The sequence below is a fragment of the Indicator indicator genome, chromosome 1 (assembly GCF_027791375.1).
Source record: "Indicator indicator isolate 239-I01 chromosome 1, UM_Iind_1.1, whole genome shotgun sequence".
NCBI lineage: Eukaryota > Metazoa > Chordata > Aves > Piciformes > Indicatoridae > Indicator > Indicator indicator.
In genome coordinates, this window is record NC_072010.1 from 11,613,512 (window position 1) to 11,633,570 (window position 20,059).

The window sequence follows — 20,059 nt, forward strand, 5'->3', positions numbered from 1 at the left end:
TTGTTTCAGTCATGCAGAGCACAATATGGTGGGTTCCTATGACACTTAGCTCTTAGTACAGAATCGTTCTTTCCTTTTTCCAGAAGAAACTGTCATGGAAAGTAGACATGTTCTGCAGTCATGTTTCAATGTGAGACAACCCATTATCTCCTTTGTGCCTAGTGGCTTGTAAGTCACAAGTGTTTCTTCCATTTATTTTTGCAGTAGCAGCTCAGACCCCGGGAACATAACTCAGTGCAAAGAAACAGTTGAGCACAGCTTGTCTTGCTTCATCCTGCAGAATTGTTTCTCTCAACATGAATAAAAAGGTTTTTCTCCATTTTATGTTCCTCATAAATCAAATTTATCGAACAATTTCACTTTCAAATCCCAACTGCTGCAAGTCTTATGCGTATTACATATGGTGCCTATTAGAAAGAAAACAACATGAGGATGAAAATAAAGAAGCAAAGACGTACTGCTTCAGACTTGCAAGGAGCAGACATTAGTTCAAAAAGATGTTTATAAAGATGTTAATAAAAGATGAGCACTAGTTCAGAGGCTGAGGTAGCAGCACAGATCCACTAATTGTAGGAGTGACTTAGCCAGCCACACGCAAGCCCAGAAGACAGAGCAGTACTACAGGTCTGGTCTAAATTTATTCCTCCTGCTCATAAAGTGGATCCAAAAAGGGTCTTGAACAAGAAAGTCACATGGAGGTAAAACTAGTGAGGTAACACTAGCAGTGTTGACTTTTCTTCTGCTCCCTCATCACCATTCCCAGTTGAGCCAACCACCCTCCCACACGAGCTGTATCAGTTGGAACCTTCCCACCGAGACCTGCTGGCATGGTGCCGTGAGAAAACCAGGGTAAGAAACCCCTCCTAACCGAGCAAAGCACTAATGCCACTGCAACAATTGACGGAAGTCAATCACCTCCCTAGCTCCACCGTCTTATTTCATATTCACCGCGGGCTGCCAGTCACAGCTACCCTCAGTTTCCATTGGTCATCAGAAGTGAGGGGCAGGGATCGGCCAGGGCGCGGTAGAGCGGCGGCTGGCGCATGCGCGCTGCCGTGAGCTGCAGAGGCGTGGTGGTGGGTGGCAGAGGGCTCTCTCCGAATTCGCTGTGGGCCAGTCCCGCGGTGGCTTTCGCTTTCCCGCTGCGCTCGCAGCCATTGGCCGCTGGGGCTGAGCGTTGAGGTGACGCAGCAGCAAGAGGAGACAGCCGTTGGCGGCGGCGGTAGCCGGGAGGGTTCGGCTGGCGGCGGGAGAAGAGGCGGGTAGGTGTATGCAGCCTCGCCGTGGGTTTGCTTCTCTTCACTTGCTCCCGGCTTCCCGCCATGGGGCTGGGCCACGGGGAACTTTCTCTTTTCCTTGTTTCGTCCTCTGTTCGGGCTGGTCGAGCGGTAGTGGCCACGGCCCCAGTGACAGAGAGAGCGGCTCAGGCCTTCAGTGCAGTGCTCGCTGGCGGCGGGGTTCTCGCTGTGGGCCTGCGTGTGCATCTGGGTGCTCCGTCCTCCGCGCTGCCCCCCAGGCAGCCGCGCCCCGAGCCACCTGCCTCAGGTCTGAGCCGACGGCTAGTGCTTTGTGCTCCTCCTTAATTTTTAAGCTGCTGCTTCTCTTCCCTGCTCTGCAGAAGCACTTTTTGTTGTCTCTGTTGGTCGCTCAGAGGCGTTAAGGCTGCTTCAAGGAACCTCTAGTGCAGTGCCCCCCGGGGAGGGCGGTTTAGTTTTAACCGTCGCGTTTACTGATTGCTTTGTACGGCAGTGCTGAGGTTGGCTACTTTACTGTGGCATTTGTACGATCAGATTTTGCTCTTAGGTGGTAGATCTAGACTTTGTTTTGTTTATCCTTTTTTTTTTTTTCTTCTCCTCTGTTTTGGTAAACTTTTATGTCATCAGCTGAATATGGGAAGGCCAGCAGGAGCCATGATATTCTGTCCCTGTTTTTCCTGTAATGAACTTGGGATTCATTGGCTTAATAACTGTACCAAAAGTATCTCATGCATAATTATTTAGTTTTAACACCTCAACTGATTTCTTTCGGTTTTTTTTTGTTTGTTTGGTGTGGGGTTTGTTTTTTTTTTTTTTGATTTATGATACTGAAAAGAAACCTTTCCAGGTGAAACATGTTGGTTAAATAGTTAGTGCTACATGGATTGTTAGCTAGTAATAAGCTTTTGGCTTTTTAGAACTAAAATGTCTTTTCAAAGTCTTTGGTTTGTTTTGGACGAGTATTTTCAGGGATATAAATATTTAAAGATTGATAAAGATTTAGAGGGGGAGCAGTTTTGGAACAGGCTGAAAAAGTTTGTTTGCTTTTTTGGTTTTCTTTTTTTTTTTTTCTGTGAAGATGAAAATTATAATTGCAAGGAAAACCGGAAATGGTCTGTAGAACCAACAGATTTTGTTTCCACAGTAAAATCTACAGGGAAACATCATTTGAAATGATTGCTTAAGAAAACCTGAATAAAAATTTGTCAGTGAGCAATTTTACCATTCCAATGAAATGCTTGGCATGCAGACTGTTGTTGGAGTTTCACAGCCTTCAAGGCACAAAACCTTGGACTGCAGCCAAAAATGTGATCAAAGTCAGTATCTTAGGAGTGTTAGGAGAATATTTAGGTACAAATCAGCTAGCAAAGTGACCAGCCTGCTTTACTGTGTAGTGTTCTCAGTGGGATTAAAAAAAAAAAAAATGCTAGGAGTGGTGTTTAGCATTTGTTTTGCAGATCACAGAATGTTAGGGGCTGAAAGAGACCTGGAAAGATCATCTAGTCCAGATGTGCCTGTCTGGTCCACAGTGTACAATCTGAATGTAATGGTGTTGCAGTTTGTTGCATAGCTTAATAGTTCAAAAGCAGTACATGTTGTGAATGCGACAAAGAGTTGTTGAGTACAGCTCAAGTCGAGGTGAACAGTTGTAGCTCACACTCCTAGATACTATGATAGCTTTGTAAGATCATGGCAATATATTTTTCATAGTTGGCTTACCCATCTAATGTATGCACATTTTCTGTTTTTCATGTTGCTCTCATAGAAGTTGATTATTCATTTATTCAAAGATGAAGAGAAAAGTTGCAAAAGTTGGGAAACTGAGGCTTAGTCCTAACGAAGAAACCATGCTTCTGAAAGAAGAATATGAAAGAAGAAGAAAGCTGAGGCTACAGCAAGTATGCCTGTATATTTTCATGCTGTGTATTTCGTTTAATGACGTAATTTAGGAAAATTAACTGAAGATTTTATTTCATGTTAACTAAATTTTAGATTCATAATATTTTATATTAGCTTTCTATTTAGTTTGTGAATTACTTTCCTTTTCTCATGTTAGTGTACTAAGTGCATATTTTGTGATACTTTCTCTGTTTGTTAGATTCACTTTGGCATCCTATTAAGAATCTCTCTTCCTTGCCAGCTTCCTGGTACCTACCATTTTTTTTTATCTGTGAACGTGCAGTTGTCTTTTTTTCCTGCTGATGAGTCCCTTGTGTAAAGATTTATACCTCTTACAGTGTTCTGCTGTTTTCATGATGATCACACAGAAGAAATAAGACAACTGCTACTAATACCAAACTTCCCAGCTTTCCACTAAATTGAATTGACACAGTATGTCGTAGGTCTAAACACTTTAAGTGATGCTCCTTTTGCAATGTCTGAGCAAGAGTGCCTTTCTGTTCTTCAGAACATATCTCATAGAATACTATGAGTTGGAAGGAGGAGTCTCCAGAGATCAAGTCCAACCACTCTCCAAAGGAAGACCACTTAGGGCAGGTCACACAGGAATTTGTCCAGGCAGGTTTTGCAGATCTCTAGAGGAGGAGATCACAACCTCTCTGAGCAGCCTATTACAGTGCTCCAGTACCCTCACAGTAAAAATGTTTTTTCTCATGTTGAGATGCAGTTTCCTGTGATTCGGTTTATAGCCCCTTGTCCTGTCACTGGGTATCATTGAAAAGAGAGTGGCTCCATCCTCCTGGCAGCCACCCTTCAGATACTTGTAGACATCGATAAGGTCCCCTCTCAGCCTTCTGCTCTCCACACTAAACAGCCGTGGGTCTCTCAGTCTTTCCTTGCAAGAGAAATGCTCCAGTCTCCTAATCATCTTGGTAGCTCTCTGCTAAACTCTGTCCAGTAGATATCTATTGATCATCTCCTCTTTCTTGCATTTCTGTTTTTCTCTCCTGCTTTTAAACCACAGGGCTATTTCTGCATTTCTCTTGCTCATTTCTTAGCCTTCCTCTACTTTGGTGTAGGCAAAATGTTCAGATTTTTCACATCTTCAAGACATTTGCTGTGCAGTAGTCTTTCACTTCTCTTGGGCTTTTATCTTGATATGTTTTTCTCTTTAGTGAAGAGAATGTTACTGGCAAAGGAGAAGAGAAAAAGTTAGTAAACAGACTTTATCTATATAGTTGCTGATTTTCTTTAAACAGTGTTGCATTGTATTAGGAGTCTTCAAGTAGTGTTGTATTTTTGGAGTGAAGGGTATTCCAAGCAGCTTTTGCACGTTGTTTATCAGTTTCAGGCTTTTAAAATTCGTTATTTAATACATTAATTTTGGAAAAAAGGCAACTGCAACTTCATTTTCTGGGCAGATTGTTAATGGAATAGTAAATGAAACGGAAAGCTAAGAGAAGGGTCGAGTATGTTGTGGAAAGACTTGATGCAAAAAATACTGTGTTTTTAAAAGTTTCTGACAAACAAATATTATTTCTACAGGTTAGAGAGCAACAGAAGTATATCGCCTGGGAGATAAGACAGAAAGTAAAGCAGAGGAGAGCAGAAAAACTACATCAATTAGAGGAGGCACTGAGAGATGAATGGCAGAAAGCACAGGATCAAAAAATGAAAGCCTTGGAAGAACTCTATTTATCAAGTTTAAGAGCAATTGGCGAAGGTCACCGGCAAGCCAAGGAGAAGGTAAGTGAATCAGCTTAATGTTATTGTCAGAGAAGTTCTTGATATTCTAGAAATACAAAGATAGCAGTTTGTTTTTTTTTCTTTTAATATTCTTGATCTTGAAGTCCTGGTACTGAAACCAACATGTTATTTTAAGACTAGCAACTTAGAAATGTTTATGTGCTTTTATGCAGGCCTGTCTGCTAAGACTTGCTGTGCAGACTCGTATTTTATATTAGATTGCACACATACCTCATACTGCATGCTTCCACTTTGCTACATTGCACATAGCAAATCATTGTCTCAAGTATGCCAGTAATATAGTAACTTCTTACCTCTATCATGTAACAGTATCTTTCTCATGGTTAAGAAAATACACTTTTTTCCCCTTCAGTACTCCAGTGACAGGAAAAGTCTCCGTAAAGGCTTCAGAGGCCTTTGCCTAGGCTGCAAACTGATGTCACTTCTTAATTCTGCACTTGTAAACTGTTTTCACTTTCTTTAAAATCCTGTGACTTGCGTAGACTCTAATTGGAGGGATCATTGATGTTGCTGGGTATAACTTTTCCGTAGATTTGATTCTGAACCAGGTTTACAGAAATGGGCCATGCCACAGCTTTCTTGCACAAATGTTGCAGACTAGCTCACTTTCTGGGTTAGTGAGGTTTTTTAACCCAAGTATGAGTGTTATACTTCTCCATATCTCAGTGTCTCTAAATCAGCTTTTCGATAAAATCCTTTCCTAGGCTAGAATGGATGAGTTTGTGGAAAACTGTGGTACCAGTGTCACAGGAACAGAGACCCAATTGTAAAGAAATGTTTCTGTTCATGCATGATTGTCGTAATTCATGACCAAAAGGTAGTGGCATGCTTTCTCTGTGCAGTGTAGTCAGTGTTTGCTAAAATGTCTATTTATATTACTCTCTTTATCAAAGAGGTGCAGGGAGAAGCTAAGGTTTCCGCATCAATACCTGGTTACACTGCATGAGGAATGAGGCAAGTTGCTGCTATTGATTGTAAAGATAAGAGAAAAAGGAAGATGGTAGAAGGAAAAGTACAGTACAGAGTAATACAGTACACAGTAATTTTGAGCTTGTGATTCTTACCAGCAGTACGTAATGTGAAATATCACCCAAATAGTATGAAAAGTGAGTAAAATCCTGTATTAAGTGCTTGCAATATTTTTATTGTGAAGGAACCTGACTTAGAAGCTCTGGCAAAGCAAGCAGAGGAAAGGAAACAGAAAGCAGAGAAGAGACATAGGAAAGCCCTGAAAGAGCAGAAGAATCAAAAAGAAAAATTACTTCGTGAGCAAGCCCGGTATGCAATAGTTACCTAGTTTTATTCCATACAGAACGCATTTTACAGTGTCACAGGTGAAAGGCAAAAGTCTTGATGCTTTTTTTGATGGGAATTTTTTTAATCTTGAAGTGCTATGGTTTAGGGAATTGTTGTGGAAAAAGCTTGTGGGTTTTAAGAACTGGAGTTTTAAAACCAAGGCAAAAAATGTCAAGCCATATGGGTTGGCCTCAAAGACTCAATGGATGGGGGATCTTTCTCTTCAGTGACATGAAGTGTTCTCAGGCCAGTTCCTGTTGGAGACTTACCCATTTGAAAAAAAGAGCATATCGTATTTGTCCTGGTCTTCCTTCTTTTTTTTTTTTTTTTTCTTAAGCTGATGGGACCAAATTGAGCTGGCATGAAAAATGAAATGTGTACTCTTGGGGGTAGCTGTGCTTCAGTAAAGCTGAAACATGTTGATTAAACACTTAGTTTTGTCCACATTTGAACAATTAAAATATATTGAAGTGATGCAGTTCTTTCTGAAAATTTAAGTGTAAAGCAGGGATTTTGGGTTCTTCTTTAGAAGCTTGTGTATATCAACATTTTTGTGTTACTTCAAGAAGTTAACTTTCCAGTGCAGCCTTCTGGCATAGGTTCTGTTGACTTTTCAGTGTGCTTGCCCATTCCTAGCTTCCAGGCATTCAATTCAGGTACATCTGAATCTGTTTATTTTTAGGTTTGCCTTTTATTTTTATCACTTCTGTCTTTGTTGCTTGAATAATTTTCCTTGTCTCATCTCTTTGTTGGTGTGGGGTTTTTATGTGTGTATGGTTTGTTTGTTTCTGTTGTTTTTTGTTTGTTTGTTTTGTGGTGTTTGTGTTTTTTGTTTGGTGTTTTGTTTGTTTTTTCTCCAAGGCAAACAGATGCTCGTAAACATGCTCTGGAAGTGGAAAGACAAAGAGCAGCCAAAGTTGCAAGCCTGCCACCTCCTCCACCCCATCCTCTTGAGGTTTGTATTCATGATGTGATAGTGATCACAATTTCAGGGTACTGTATAATGTAATGATTTATTGGTATGACTCCTCACAACAGGATATCCAGAATTGCTATTTGCATACTACAAGGAGAGTGGTTAAGCAGAAATAAAGAAAACTAATGAATTCTGAGTTAGCAAAATTCTTACTACTAAGCTTTGGTATTTATTTCTGATCTCATGTGAGGATTTTATTTGTTGTCATCTGAGATGTTATTTTTCTGGTTAATGTGCCTATTAAACTTTATCATTGCCTCATTTTCATTCACTAGCCATGGTAGTATTAAACTCCACAGCAGGTACACACCACCTCAGCTTTCTGTTGTAATGATGCAGTAGTAGCATTGTGTTGAGTTCTGCAATAAGGAAGTTCTGCCTTTTTAGTTCTGGAGTGGGAACTGGTTGGAATTTTGGTTTGCCTTTTTTGTTTTCCTTGGTAGGGTAAGCTGTTTAATTTTGATAGGAAAACAATACCTGAGCCTATTGCAGGGGAAAGTAGGTAAAAACATGTTTTTAATTCTGTGTTGTGCACTTTGTAGAGGGCAACTTTGTACTTCCTTCATGCTGCTTTGCTTTCAGAGAGGTTCTGTGTGGGTATGGAGCGTTATGTGCATTTTTACTCTGCAGTTAACTTGCAGTAAATTAAATCTAACAGAACATTAATGCAGAGTGTAAGTTGCCTTTTGTAGTGTTGTGCTTTCAGATGCTCTGGTTCAGGGATGTTCAGGCCACTGGCAAGAAAATAAAGGATTGAAATATACTAGTCCTTCTTGGAGCTTTTCTCAGATACATTCAGCACATAGGTATAGGTTGTGTTGGGTGATAAGAGTTTGGTATCTTGAAAAATGTAATGTTTCATCCTCACAGTTTTCACATTAGTTAGAAGTTGCCTATATCCTCACATCTGTATCTGTTAGATGTTTCTCTGTTAGGTCTCCTCACTGTGGCTGCCCAAGGGTTTTCATAGAATCATAGAATCAAGAAGGCTGGAAGAGACCTCAAAGATCATCAAGTCCAACCTGTCACCGTAAACCTCATGACTATCTAAACCATGGCACCAAGTGCCACGTCTTACTGGGGAAGCTGGATGTGAGTGAGGTTTAAAGCAAGTGTTGTAAGGGAGTGGTAAAGTTTGTGGTTATTTCTGGTGAAGCATGTGCCATACTGGAATTTAGAACAGATGGAATGAGGACCTATAATATAGGGTCAGATAAATTCAGTCTTTCACACTGCTGTTCTCAATATTGTTCCATATGACATGTTTCTGCTGTTATCAGTTAAAATTTTGACTCTTTCCTGGTTTTCAGAAGGTTATGTTGCTCAGCTTGATGTTGTTGGAAGAAAGGTGAGAGAGCGCAGCAATGCTTTTCTGTTACTTTTGCAGTTTAGAATGTGCTTTGTGTTGCTTTTGTTAAAAAGTTTCTGTTAAAAAATTTCTAATTGGTGAAAGTCAACTGCAGTTAACATGCATTTTTGTAGATGGCTAAAAGGACACTACTCTGTAATAGTTCTCATCTAGCAACTCTTTCCATTTTACAAATGCAGAATTTCCTTCTTATTTTGTGGCCTTTTTAACCAGGACAAGCATAAAGACTTTTTTCAGGTTTCTCCGGGTTCTGGTACAATTGAATGACATCTGGCTCAGGATGCTTTGTATTGCAGAATCATAACTTCCTTTCTCGAAATTCTACAGTTTAGTGTATTTCCACACGTTAACAAATGCCCTTTATTCACAAACTTCAACAAACACATTTTAGCTGGTTTTAGCAGAGTGTGCATGTATCTAGATTTTCTATAGTACATGGATTCTGTTTCTTTTAAGAAGTTCATACTCTGATAATGGCAAATCGAACAGTTCTGCAGACATGTTGGGTTATTGTTGAGGAAAGCAGTTGCATTGTTGAATCAAATTGACATGCTGTGTTATTTTTCATGTAAAGACTAGCTGACTTTGAGCCTTTTTCATAGTCTTATCTGTATGGATATTAATCCGTTAGTCACAGGACTGTGTAACTGGGAGGGTACAGCCTGAAGAATATTTTTCTTGGAAGAGTGACAGGGTGCGTCCTGCATGGGGTAAAAGCTTAGTATTTCAAAGATCAGAGATTATTAGAGCTGTGTCTTACTCCTTGCTCTGCGTAGAGGGAGAAAACATATTCACTGAGAATTTCAGGGGGAAAAAATCTGGGGCTTTGTCTTGCAAATGCATTACTCAAAAGGCACTTAATTTGAATTGCTTAACTTTAAATCCTGTGAATTACAGGAAATTATGAGGTCACCTGCATAAGCATGCTTATTTTCTTGAATCAATTTATGTAAAGAGCTTATGAAACATAACTGTACTCTAAGTTGATGCTCTGTTGCTGTAACAATTGAATAAAATTTCATAAAGTGGGGCTAGGGCTGTCTTGTTCATTGTGGAATTACCTAGAATATAAGAAATTTTCTGAAGATACGCCTATTATTGTTACTTTACCCAGTTACAAAAGAAGTGTTTTTCTTCAAAATATATTGTCATAATCAAGTTTAGTTCTCAAAAGGGTGGCTTTAAAGTATTGGTGCCTAATTTTGTTGATCAACTGTTAAATTACTTAAGTAAACACCATTTTAGTGACAAGTGTCACTGAGTTCTTGTGAACTTAATTTTTTTTATGGTCTATAAGATTTTTATGTAGTGGAAATACAGCCTAAAAATGTTACTACGCTCTTCTTGAGTAATTATAATAGTTATAGAGTTGGATTTTCTTTTCTTGTTAATTTAATGATACATTGCTGCTCTGGTTTTGCCAGGTTTTGGTGCAGAATTGTTTGTTTTTAGGGAAAAAAAAATAGGGGGGAGTTAGAAACCTATTCAGGGAAATATGGACAGATTCCTAACTGCAGTGGTTCCACCATGAGGTGTGATGAAGTTGCAAGTGTTACTTTTTTTTCAACCTAAACTGCTTTTAGCCTTAATTGGAAAATCGCAGTCTCCAACATAATTTTCATGTCTTCACAGCTTTTGAATAAAATTCTGGTGATTTGGTTGATTAAATGTAATTATTAATTACTGATTTGTTAGTTTTAATTTTTAAAAATTATTCAGATGGCTGAGGTTTAATTATACATTCTGAAAGTACACAGTATAGGTCAAGCAGTTGATATTCTGGCTAATGGGAGCTAATGGATATGGGAGCTGTCTATTTTCAGAGCCATAGTCAGTATCTAACAGCATTTTGGTTAATGTTGATCTCTTAAAATTACTAAGACTTACTGATTAGAAAGTAAGCGTTTTTTAAGCACGTTCAAATAAAAGTGAAATTCTTGATGGTGTACTTTTATTTGTGCATGGGATTTTTTTTTCCTACAGAGTAACCTGCATTTGCTTGAGAGAACCATGAAATAAGTTACTAAAGTTCTGTTGGGAGGGATAAAACAATGCTGAGGTACCCAACCTGGATACCTCACTACTGAGAACACCAGACTGAGCCAAAGAAGAGGTAGAGTCTGGTCACTCAGTGTTCAAAACTCTTTTGGGCAGGAGTTGAAAGGTGGTAGTATATCCAAAGCTTTAAAAAAAATACTTTGAGTTATATGAGCAGACACTTTTCAGTGAAGTTATGGAAAATTCTCTGGTGAAGTAATAAATGGGACATAATTGTTCTGAATTTCACAAAAAGTCTGTTTTTGAGAAGTGTTATTTTGCTATTAGACATTATTATATTGTGGATCTATGGTTGCCCTGCTTTGAGGTGAATATGACAGCTGTTGTAAGTGGGATTTATATTAGTACATTAAATTCAAGTGCTTTTAAAGTAAGGTAATGCTTTTGTAACATGAAGGTACATCTCTCTGATGAATGTCAGTTTACATGGAGGACTTTGCCTTAGGGTGTTGTTAGATGCTCTCAGTTGGTTGTTAAGCTATCTAAATCTCTTGTGCTTATGTCATCAATGATTAAATGTATGTAAAGTTTTTAACAGTGTAATTAGGAGAGAATTGCAGGGGAGAGGGCTTTCTTTTATAGTGTTGCATACTAATAATACAAATGGAAGTGTACTGATCACTTATGTTCTGTTTAATTGCTTTCGCAGAGATGCTGTTCTCTGGTAAAACTGTACTTTTACTTTTGCTTCCTAGCATTTTGAAGTGAAAAAGACTCCTGCAGTGAAGCCCAACTTTTCTGTTACACGTTACCATATTTCCGAACCTTATGTGGACAGAGCAGTGGACAGAGAGCAGGTGATTGGCTCCTAGTGCTTGTTATATGTGCTCCCATACATCACAGAATCACAAAACATTCAGATTGGAAAAGAACCTCAGGATCACCAAGTCCAACCAATAACCCTATTCTGCCAAGTTCACCCCTAAACCATATTCCCAAGCACCACATCCAAACGACCTTTAAAAACACATCCAGGGTTGGTGATTCAACCACATCCCTGGGCAGCACATTCGAACAACTGACCACTCTTTTTGTGAAAAATTTTTTCCTAATATCCAGTCTAAACCTACCCAATCATAGCTTGAGGTCATTCCCTCTTGTTCTGTCACGAATTTCCTGTGAGAAGAGACCAGCACCAGCCTCTCTACAGTGTCCTTTCAGGTAGTTGTAGAGAGCAATGAGCTCTCCCCTCAGTCTCCTCTTTTCCAAACTAAAGAGCCTCAGCTCCTTCAGTTGCTTTTCATAAGATTTTTTTTTTTTCTCCAGGCCCTTCACCAGCTTTGTTGCCCTCCTCTGTACTCGCTGCAGCACCTCCACGTCTCTCTTGTATTGAGGTGCCCAAAAGTGGACACAATAATGCATAAGTGTCTGAATATCAGCAATTCAGTTTTCTAGAACTTGTTAAAAATTAGGAATTTGTGTAATGGCTGCCTTATACAATTTACTGATAGGGATTTTAGATGGGGAAACTTTTATAGCCTGTTATGTGCTGTGTCATGTGATGCTTGACAATCCCACATGAACAGACCTCAGTAAGGAAGTAAGTTTATCAGACAGGCATAATGTTAGAACACTCAAATCTTCTGTTTTGTGTCCTGTGCTAAATTAATAGCTGCACTTGCCATTCTTTTTTTCTCTTCCTATCTTTTTAGCTATGTACTCCCACTCTTTACCTCATATTCGTGTTAATCTCTTCATGCAGTCAACGGTTTCAGCCTACCAAAGTGGCAGAAGTCTAATTTGGGAAAAAGAATGATGAATATATTTTTGCCAGGAGGAAATGTTTACTGCATTTTACAGCACACTCAGACTAAGGCTAGATTCAGATCAGTAGAAGCAAGAGGACCTGGAAAAGTGAAAGATGGAGCAAAAGATTAGCTTTTGGAGGTGATCATTGAATTAAGGTCATGCTATTGAAAAGTCAACCAAACAGTTTGATTTATTTATATGAGACCACAATGTACATTCCTGTTCTGGAGCAGCCTCTTTTAGACTAGAAAAGCTCTCTCAGTAGGTTCTCTCAGTGCATCCATGAAGTTTTCATTCATTTGAAGGATTAGGCCTACACAATAAGAGGAGATCCTGTAGTTAGCTCAGATTTGTCAAATTCCAAAATGTTAATCTTTGCAGCCTTGCTTATGTGCAATGACTAAAAAAAAAAAATTACACTTAATTTTAAGTGTTTTCTTATTTAAAAGTTGCAGATTATTTCTGGTTTCCTAAATGAGAATGAAAATGTTTCTGGATTATTTCTTCCCCTGTTATTTAAAACAAAACTGAGGCCAGAACTAGTCAGTTTGCATTATTGACTGTATTATTCACTTTATCTTGTATTGTAGGAAAAATAACCACTCTGCTATAACAAATAAATCATACAAGTAATTTTCCCTAGTACAACTTGAAACTAACTTCAACAGTTAGACTTACGGAATGTGTAAAAAAGCATAATTTTTACTTTCAAAGTTTGGTCCTGCTTGCACTCAAGAGCTATAAACCTTCAAAGGTGTTCATATGGCATCATGTGTCTTGTCTTAAAGTGCTTTTGCTGCAGAATTACTCCTTTATTGTTACATATGCTTTAAACTAACACGTGGTGGTAGTTTAAACTTCATGGACTAAACTATTGATTGACTGCCAGACAGATGCTCGGTTAGCTGCGGAAGAAGAAGGGAAACGTTTGGAGAAGCTATGCAGAGAGAGAGAGAAGGAGAGAAGAGAGCAGCTTGAAAAGGCAAATCTCAGAGGAAGTCATGCCTTGAAGAAGGTCCATTTGGCTCAGGTAGGTAAAGTAGCCATGCATGTTTTCAATATCAGAAAGATCAGTGATTAGTAAAGGAATTATTGATTAACTGAGTGGATTTTTCAGAATGTGTTCAAAAAACATCAAGCTGTTTATTTTGGTTAACTAGAAGGAGGCAGAATGAAAGAACATCCTTCAATTTTTGTTATCTTTTGTTGGACCAGCTATTAACCAACCAGTAATAATCAAGCTAAACTTTTAAAATAGATTGTGAGCTGTACTTTTCCATATCAGCTTTGGAGTTGATTATTCTGTGCTTCATCAGGAAAAAAATAATTTAAGGAGTAACAGCTTATTTTGGAAAGCTTTTCAAAGTTTTTACTTAACAACTGAGATTCTGTTAGTGTATAAGTCTGGAAATAATATATTGTTTCCTTTAAGAAGTAAAAACTACTATGAAGAAAGGTCTTTGACTAGAGAGATACTCTGAAATTTGTTACATTGTCTTTAACGAATATTTTTGGAGGCTATTAATAATAAAAGCTTTCTGACTTCCAGTTGAGATGATTTGCCGTGAGTATCTAACTAAAACAAGACACTATCAAAATATTACTGATGCTCCTTAAGGTAACAGATAAAAATCCCAACCAAACTAAAGATGAAGTTGTGGGGGTTTTAAGTAATTTTTATATACAAGGGTAGTGTGCTAAGATTATTTAATTCACATTTTAAAAAGAGCAGCAGCTGAAGTGTATAATAACAGAAGTAACTTCCCAAAGGAATGGAATGGAAGGTTTAATTCTGTTGAGGAAAGCTGGCTTAGAGGTGTATGGTCTGATCTTGTATTTAACATCAGATTTTGTGGATAGTATTGATGACTCCTAGTGTAAAGATTGGATACAACTTTCTCCCAAGGAAGCACCTTTTCCCAACAACACAATTAACTTCAAACATTAAGGATTATTCTATGATTAGACAGATTTCCTGGTGACTAAATGGAAGTATATTTTCAGTCCTTCTGTATGGCTGTCTGAATGTGAACACCAAATGTTTGTTATCCCATCTTCATACTTGAAGGACAGGGAAAAGCTACTGAAAGAACTTGAGCAAATGCAGAATATGGATCGGATGCGCAGAAGACAGATTGCAGCGCAGATGCCACCTCAGCTTTTTATGCCTGCATACAAACGCATGGAAATGAAAGAACAATGGCAGAGAGAATTGGAGTTTGCATTTGAAGATATGTACAATGAAGACAGGAGTAAGTAAATTGTTGGAGGCTGGTGGATCTGATAGCCTAGTAGAGGAGAGGCTGCTGCTGCCTATTCCAGCTGGTAGCGTGGCAGTGTGTGTATTTGCAGTAGGCACACACACAAACAGGCTTTCAGTACACCTTCATACAGCTGGCAGTGCAGGAAACCCAGCACTCAAATTGGACACAAGAAGCACGAATGGTCTCATCCTGTTCACCGCTCTGCCTGGTCAGGATGGAGACCTGTTAGTGGGATATACATCTGTATATACAGTATGGATCTCTCAGCAATTGGTCTTAGACACCTAATCTACCCAGTAATTCACCCTGGAGTCTATAGCCTTCCTTTTACCTTGTCTGTCCACATACATACTGGTATGCTCAAATATATGCTATGGATCACTCTAAGTGGTTTTAGACTCTCTACCTAGCAGTTGGCTCTTGATCCTTCGTCTCACCAGTTGCTATCTACTGCTCATGTGAATCCCCAAGGCCTACTGCTCTACTCCAGTTCCTGCTACACAGACTCAGTTTGGTATGTGAGCATATGCACATACAAGCACATGCTATGGATCCCAGTGGTAACTGACCTTAAATACTCAAGGCTGTCCAGTAGCTGACCCTAGATTTTCTTGTTGCCAGTTGTCTCTCTGATGCACATGTGTTGAGGCACATTTCTTACTCGACTGTGACACTCAGTAAATCTCCCCTATAGCTGGGCTGGATCTCCTGATCTCTCCACCAACGAATTCTCTGATTCCTTGGCCTCTCCAGTATCCAGCCCTGTCTTATGGCTGCTTGATAGATAACTTCTAAGCCTGATACTGTTCTTGCTGGCTGGTCTGGCCTGCAATTTGCTAGCCAATGCATGTTCATACAAAGGAAAGTTGAGTTAGAATTGATTTATACAGCGACCAGAGATGCAAAAGGGTAACTCTCTCATTCAGTCGCAAATCTCAGAATGGACTCCCTTACTTTCTAAACTTCTCAGACAGAAGTCTATGTGCAGGTGGGTCCAGTCTTAGTCTCAGACTTGGTCAGTGGTTCATGGCTGATGGAGTTAGCTCCATGGATTTCATTAGTCATTCAGTATGCTGTCAGTTGTTTACTTTCCATCCGTGCAGCACTTGTTCATTTGCACTAAAGTTTAACCCCTATGTTTCCCAAAACAGTGTCAGGCATCGAATGTTAAAGAAATAAATTGCTTAATAGAGTGGTACAGCAGCAGGATCAGCTTAAGTTGGAGGTCTGGGGAAGGATGAACAAACTTAAACAGAGAAAAATCCATGGGCAGTCATACCCTTACAGACTATTTTCCACTTCCACCACCATGCCCTCTTCACACTCTTCATGTGCCCTTCAGTTCAATAGTGATTCTAGTCTGACATCTCTAACTACTTACTGAATTCCTTCACTGTCTTCAGGCAGTCTATTGTCTTGTATAGTTGCAGCTGCTGTTGATGGCTGTAGCCTTAAAGTCTCCTCCTGGTTTGTTTTTGCTCAGGAGACCATGCTTTGCTTAAGTAAGTACAGATTCAGTAGAGGTTCAGCAAATCTAGATGAAAGATTACAGCTTGCAGCCTAAAGCTTTGGCCAATCTAGCTACTCACGTTAAGTAAAGCTAAGCAAATAGCATGCTAAGTCACACAATGTTCTAACTCTTAAGTGATTCATTCTCTTTGAAACTTATTTAAACTGAACAACTATTATCTATTAACAATTAGAGGTGTCCCTGCTCACAGAGACAGTTGCCTGGTTTGCCATCTGGGGAGACCAATCAGGCTTGTCCAATTATCTGTTGTTAAAAAGATCTTGTTGCTACAAGGAGCAACCATGAGAGGTGTCCCAGCTCAAGGGGAGATGGCTGTCATGCAGCCACAGTACTTAGCAGGGAGAGCTCAAAGGCAGCTGGCTCACTTAGACTGTTGTATTTGTGGGATAAAGTGGTTGGCTCGTAGCCACACAAATCACAGCGAAGTAAGTGTGCATGAGACTCCTGGTACCCCAACTTACCTTTGCTCCAAACTCACGTACATTGGTACTCACTGTGCTCTGCTCCTTTGTAGGTTTCTTGAAGTTCTTGGCCTGGCTGCAGCTCAGGACTTTACCTCCTTTGGAACCTGTACCAAACTGCTGCTTGTTTGGTATGGGGAGGTCAAGTGCATCTGTCACACCTTCTGAGCAGCCAGGTCAAGATGCATCTTTCCCTCAATTAAGTTTTTTTTACACCTGTGTGTAATTGTTACTTTGTACCGTGTTCGGTGTAAAGATGTGCTGTTTATCAGATAAAGTTCTATTTTTAAAAACAAAGCCTATTCTAGTGGGAAATCCTGTAGAATTTCTGAATTAACAGATAACTTAAAATTAGTTTAGCTCATTAGCTATTTTTGAAAAAAAAGTTGATTAAAGGTATCGTGGAACAAACTATCAAACTATTGATATTTGAACTACTTGGGGATTACTGTAGTGGGAATAGTCTTGCAATGTTGTTTGCTTTTTATTCAATTGGTCATTTTATGTGTTTGTGTTCTTCTCATTAGAAATGAAAGGAGATCTGATTTTGCAGTTTGAGCCACAGCCTTTGCCAGCCCCTTTTGATAGATGTCAAGATAATGATCTTGATATCTCTTTGGAGCAAGAATTTGCTAGTGACACTCAACCAGAATCTGCTTGTGATACTCAAGAAGAATTGGGACAGGTCATAGAAGAGGAGGTCCCCAATGAATCAGAAAGTAAGGCTTTTAAACTTTACATTTAATTAAAGCTTTTAGGGTTTACAGTAGAAGGTTTTATATAATCTGATACAGTGGATTAATAGATAAATCTAGTATTAACTAAAATGTTTTAACTGCTAACATTTCTTAATGCCTGTATATCAGTGTCAAGTGGTTTATGATGTTTATTGTGGATAATCTCTAATGGTGCTGAATTATAAAATGTGACTACTTTTTCTAATATTCTTCAGTTCATTACTATACTAAGAATAATTTAATTGTTGTAAGAACTACACTGTTAGTAGCAACAATTATACAATCTGTGTAGATTATGGAGTAATGCTGGTCTGTGAACTTAAATACTTTTTTTTTATGCTAAAATTTGACTTTATATCAAAATCTACTTGCTGTATGTCCTTTATGTTCAGGTTTGTGATTGAGTTGCTCCGTATTGTGAGTAGGCCGCAACAGGTGCGTGTGTGTGTACTCTTTGCATGTGGCATGTACAGGGTAACGTGATGTGAACAAGAGTGTGTTAGTGAGCTTTTGCTGCTTGCCCAAGCATTTCTGCCACATCTTTTTGCTGGAAAAATCATTTTTCTGGTTTTTGATGCATTGTGTTGCCAGTGTTAATACAAAGGGGAGGGCGGGAACATAGAGGGAATTACAGGGATAGTCCCACTTATTTCTGCAACAGTACAGCCTGAGTAGTCTCACTGTCAAACACTACAACTAGCTTAACCCTCCTTTTATAGCGTACAGAGATAAATTGCTGCTTCTCTTGCAGGTAAGAGAGGGTATTGTTAAGCTTTTTAGACTTGGTAATATAAATTTGTCCAACTGTGTAAAGCAAGTAAAAAAAAAACCAAACAAACAAAACCAAAACCAAAACCAACCAAACTAAAAAAACCAACAGTGTGGGGTTTTGGTTTTTTTGATGCAAAGATATTCATTAGCCAGAACTCTTAAATGCATATGCTCTTTATAGATCACATAGAAGCAAAGTCTCAGCAACCTCGGTCAAAACTTACCTTAACGAAACTGCTGAACAAGATTAGAAGCCAAAAAGAAGAGTGGACATCAAAAAGTGTGAAGGAGAGTCAAAGTGAAATTGAGACAGTGGAGTCAGGCACAATTGCTAGTGAAGAAGGACCACTATCTGGTTTAGAACCTAATGATGAGCAACAGAAAAATACAGTATGTGAAGCCAAAGGTATGTAATGCATTCTTGCGTCTATCTTTCGTGTAGGAGAAAAAAATTTGTAAATGGTGGACTGTACAAAACTACTTAACGAATTTTCAGTGGTGGTGTTTTGTCTTGTTGCCAGAAAGTACAGTTCACCTATCTTTGCCCACAGTGCATTGTGGATCACAAACAGGAGAGATTTTTTGCCTTTTTTTTTTTTCCAGCTTACCCATTAAGAGAAAAGGTGTTCAAAATACCTTTGTATCTTCTAAGTCTTGCCCAAATTGCCGTCAGAGTTGGTGTTGCCATGCTGTAATAGATGTTTGCCTCTAGGAGTAAAATTTTTAATGCAAATTTCGGCATTGAAGCTCTGTCTGTTGAATTGGAAAAGCCAGATGCTTCAGAGATTCACAGCTGGAGTTGTGCCAGACAAGCATGAGCTGATGTGTCTGGACTCATGAGTGTTTTGTTGTTGGGTTTTTTTTGTTTTTTTTTTCCTGCTTCTAGGCACCGTTCTAGAAAATCTTTTGTAAAAATGGAATTCATAGCAGTTAGACATTCGGTTTTGTCTTGTAGCCAGACCATTTTGGGATTACTTCCTTTTCTATCCTTTGTGCTCTTTAGTTATGCTAGTGCTGAAGTTGGTAAGTGTGTATGATAAGTGGGATTTCTGAAGTATTAAAATGATCAAGTTGTGATGGGTTTGGGTTTTTGTTTGTTTCTTTTTATTTTCTTAGGAGGCTTTTTTTTTTTAAAGAGGTTAAGTGATTTAGTTCAATCATGTACATAGACACACCAGCATAATTCCTGGGGACTGGAAAGGATAGCATGAATCAAAACATGCCTCTAGAGAAAATGTGCTGCTGTCTCAATCTGGTAATACAGGATTAAAACTTGTTTTTTGTGCAGTAGCCAAGCATTAGATCATTTGCCCAAAGAGAGCCATTTTCAGACCTTCTTTGTTCCAAGAGGTCAACATGTGGTGCTTTATTCCCTCAGATGATCTTGGTATTAGGCCACTGAGTATTCAGGGTAGAAGCAATCTTGTCCTGTAAGATCTGGGTGATAAAGGGCCATTAAGGGCTTAAATAATGATGAAAACAAAGCCAAAAAAACCAACAGAGCGACAACAACAACAAAAATATTTTCCCAGTTCATTGAAATAGGCATAGTAGTGGGATGAAGATGGTAATCTTTTCAAGAACAGCGTATACATCCTGTTTAGAGAGTTGGGGAGCTGTGAAGCAAGGTGTGAAGAAGATCCAAGGCACTTTCTGACTGCTTAAATAATGTATTTTAGAGTCTCTGAAAATCTTGGAAAATACAGTTGCAGCTGAAAATTCTATTTTAATCCATCCTCAAGAACAAGCTGCTAAAATTAGAATGGAAAAGGAGAGACAAAAATGGGTAAGTGTGTGTGTACTTATATCTCGGTTATGGTGCAAAAGTGATTTACGGAAGACTTTAACATGCTTCAGGTTATACAGCAGCTGTAGACCCTTTTAACATGCTTGTAACACTTCAAATAAACTGTAACTGTAACATT

General features: G+C 38.9%; 1 protein-coding gene across 1 annotated transcript in view; it reads left to right on the forward strand.

The window, feature by feature from the left end:
• Positions 1–1,227: 1,227 nt before the first annotated feature.
• Positions 1,228–20,059, forward strand: part of CEP295 (centrosomal protein 295) — a 46,899-nt gene continuing 28,067 nt past the window's right edge. The window contains exons 1-11 of the mRNA XM_054400231.1: positions 1,228–1,262; positions 3,022–3,154; positions 4,701–4,901; positions 6,076–6,200; positions 7,080–7,173; positions 11,317–11,418; positions 13,260–13,400; positions 14,439–14,622; positions 17,154–17,345; positions 18,316–18,540; positions 19,814–19,920. Coding sequence (XP_054256206.1) covers positions 3,047–3,154; positions 4,701–4,901; positions 6,076–6,200; positions 7,080–7,173; positions 11,317–11,418; positions 13,260–13,400; positions 14,439–14,622; positions 17,154–17,345; positions 18,316–18,540; positions 19,814–19,920 — 1,479 coding nt within the window. The 5' untranslated portion in view covers positions 1,228–1,262; positions 3,022–3,046. The remainder of the gene's footprint in view (positions 1,263–3,021; positions 3,155–4,700; positions 4,902–6,075; positions 6,201–7,079; positions 7,174–11,316; positions 11,419–13,259; positions 13,401–14,438; positions 14,623–17,153; positions 17,346–18,315; positions 18,541–19,813; positions 19,921–20,059) is intronic.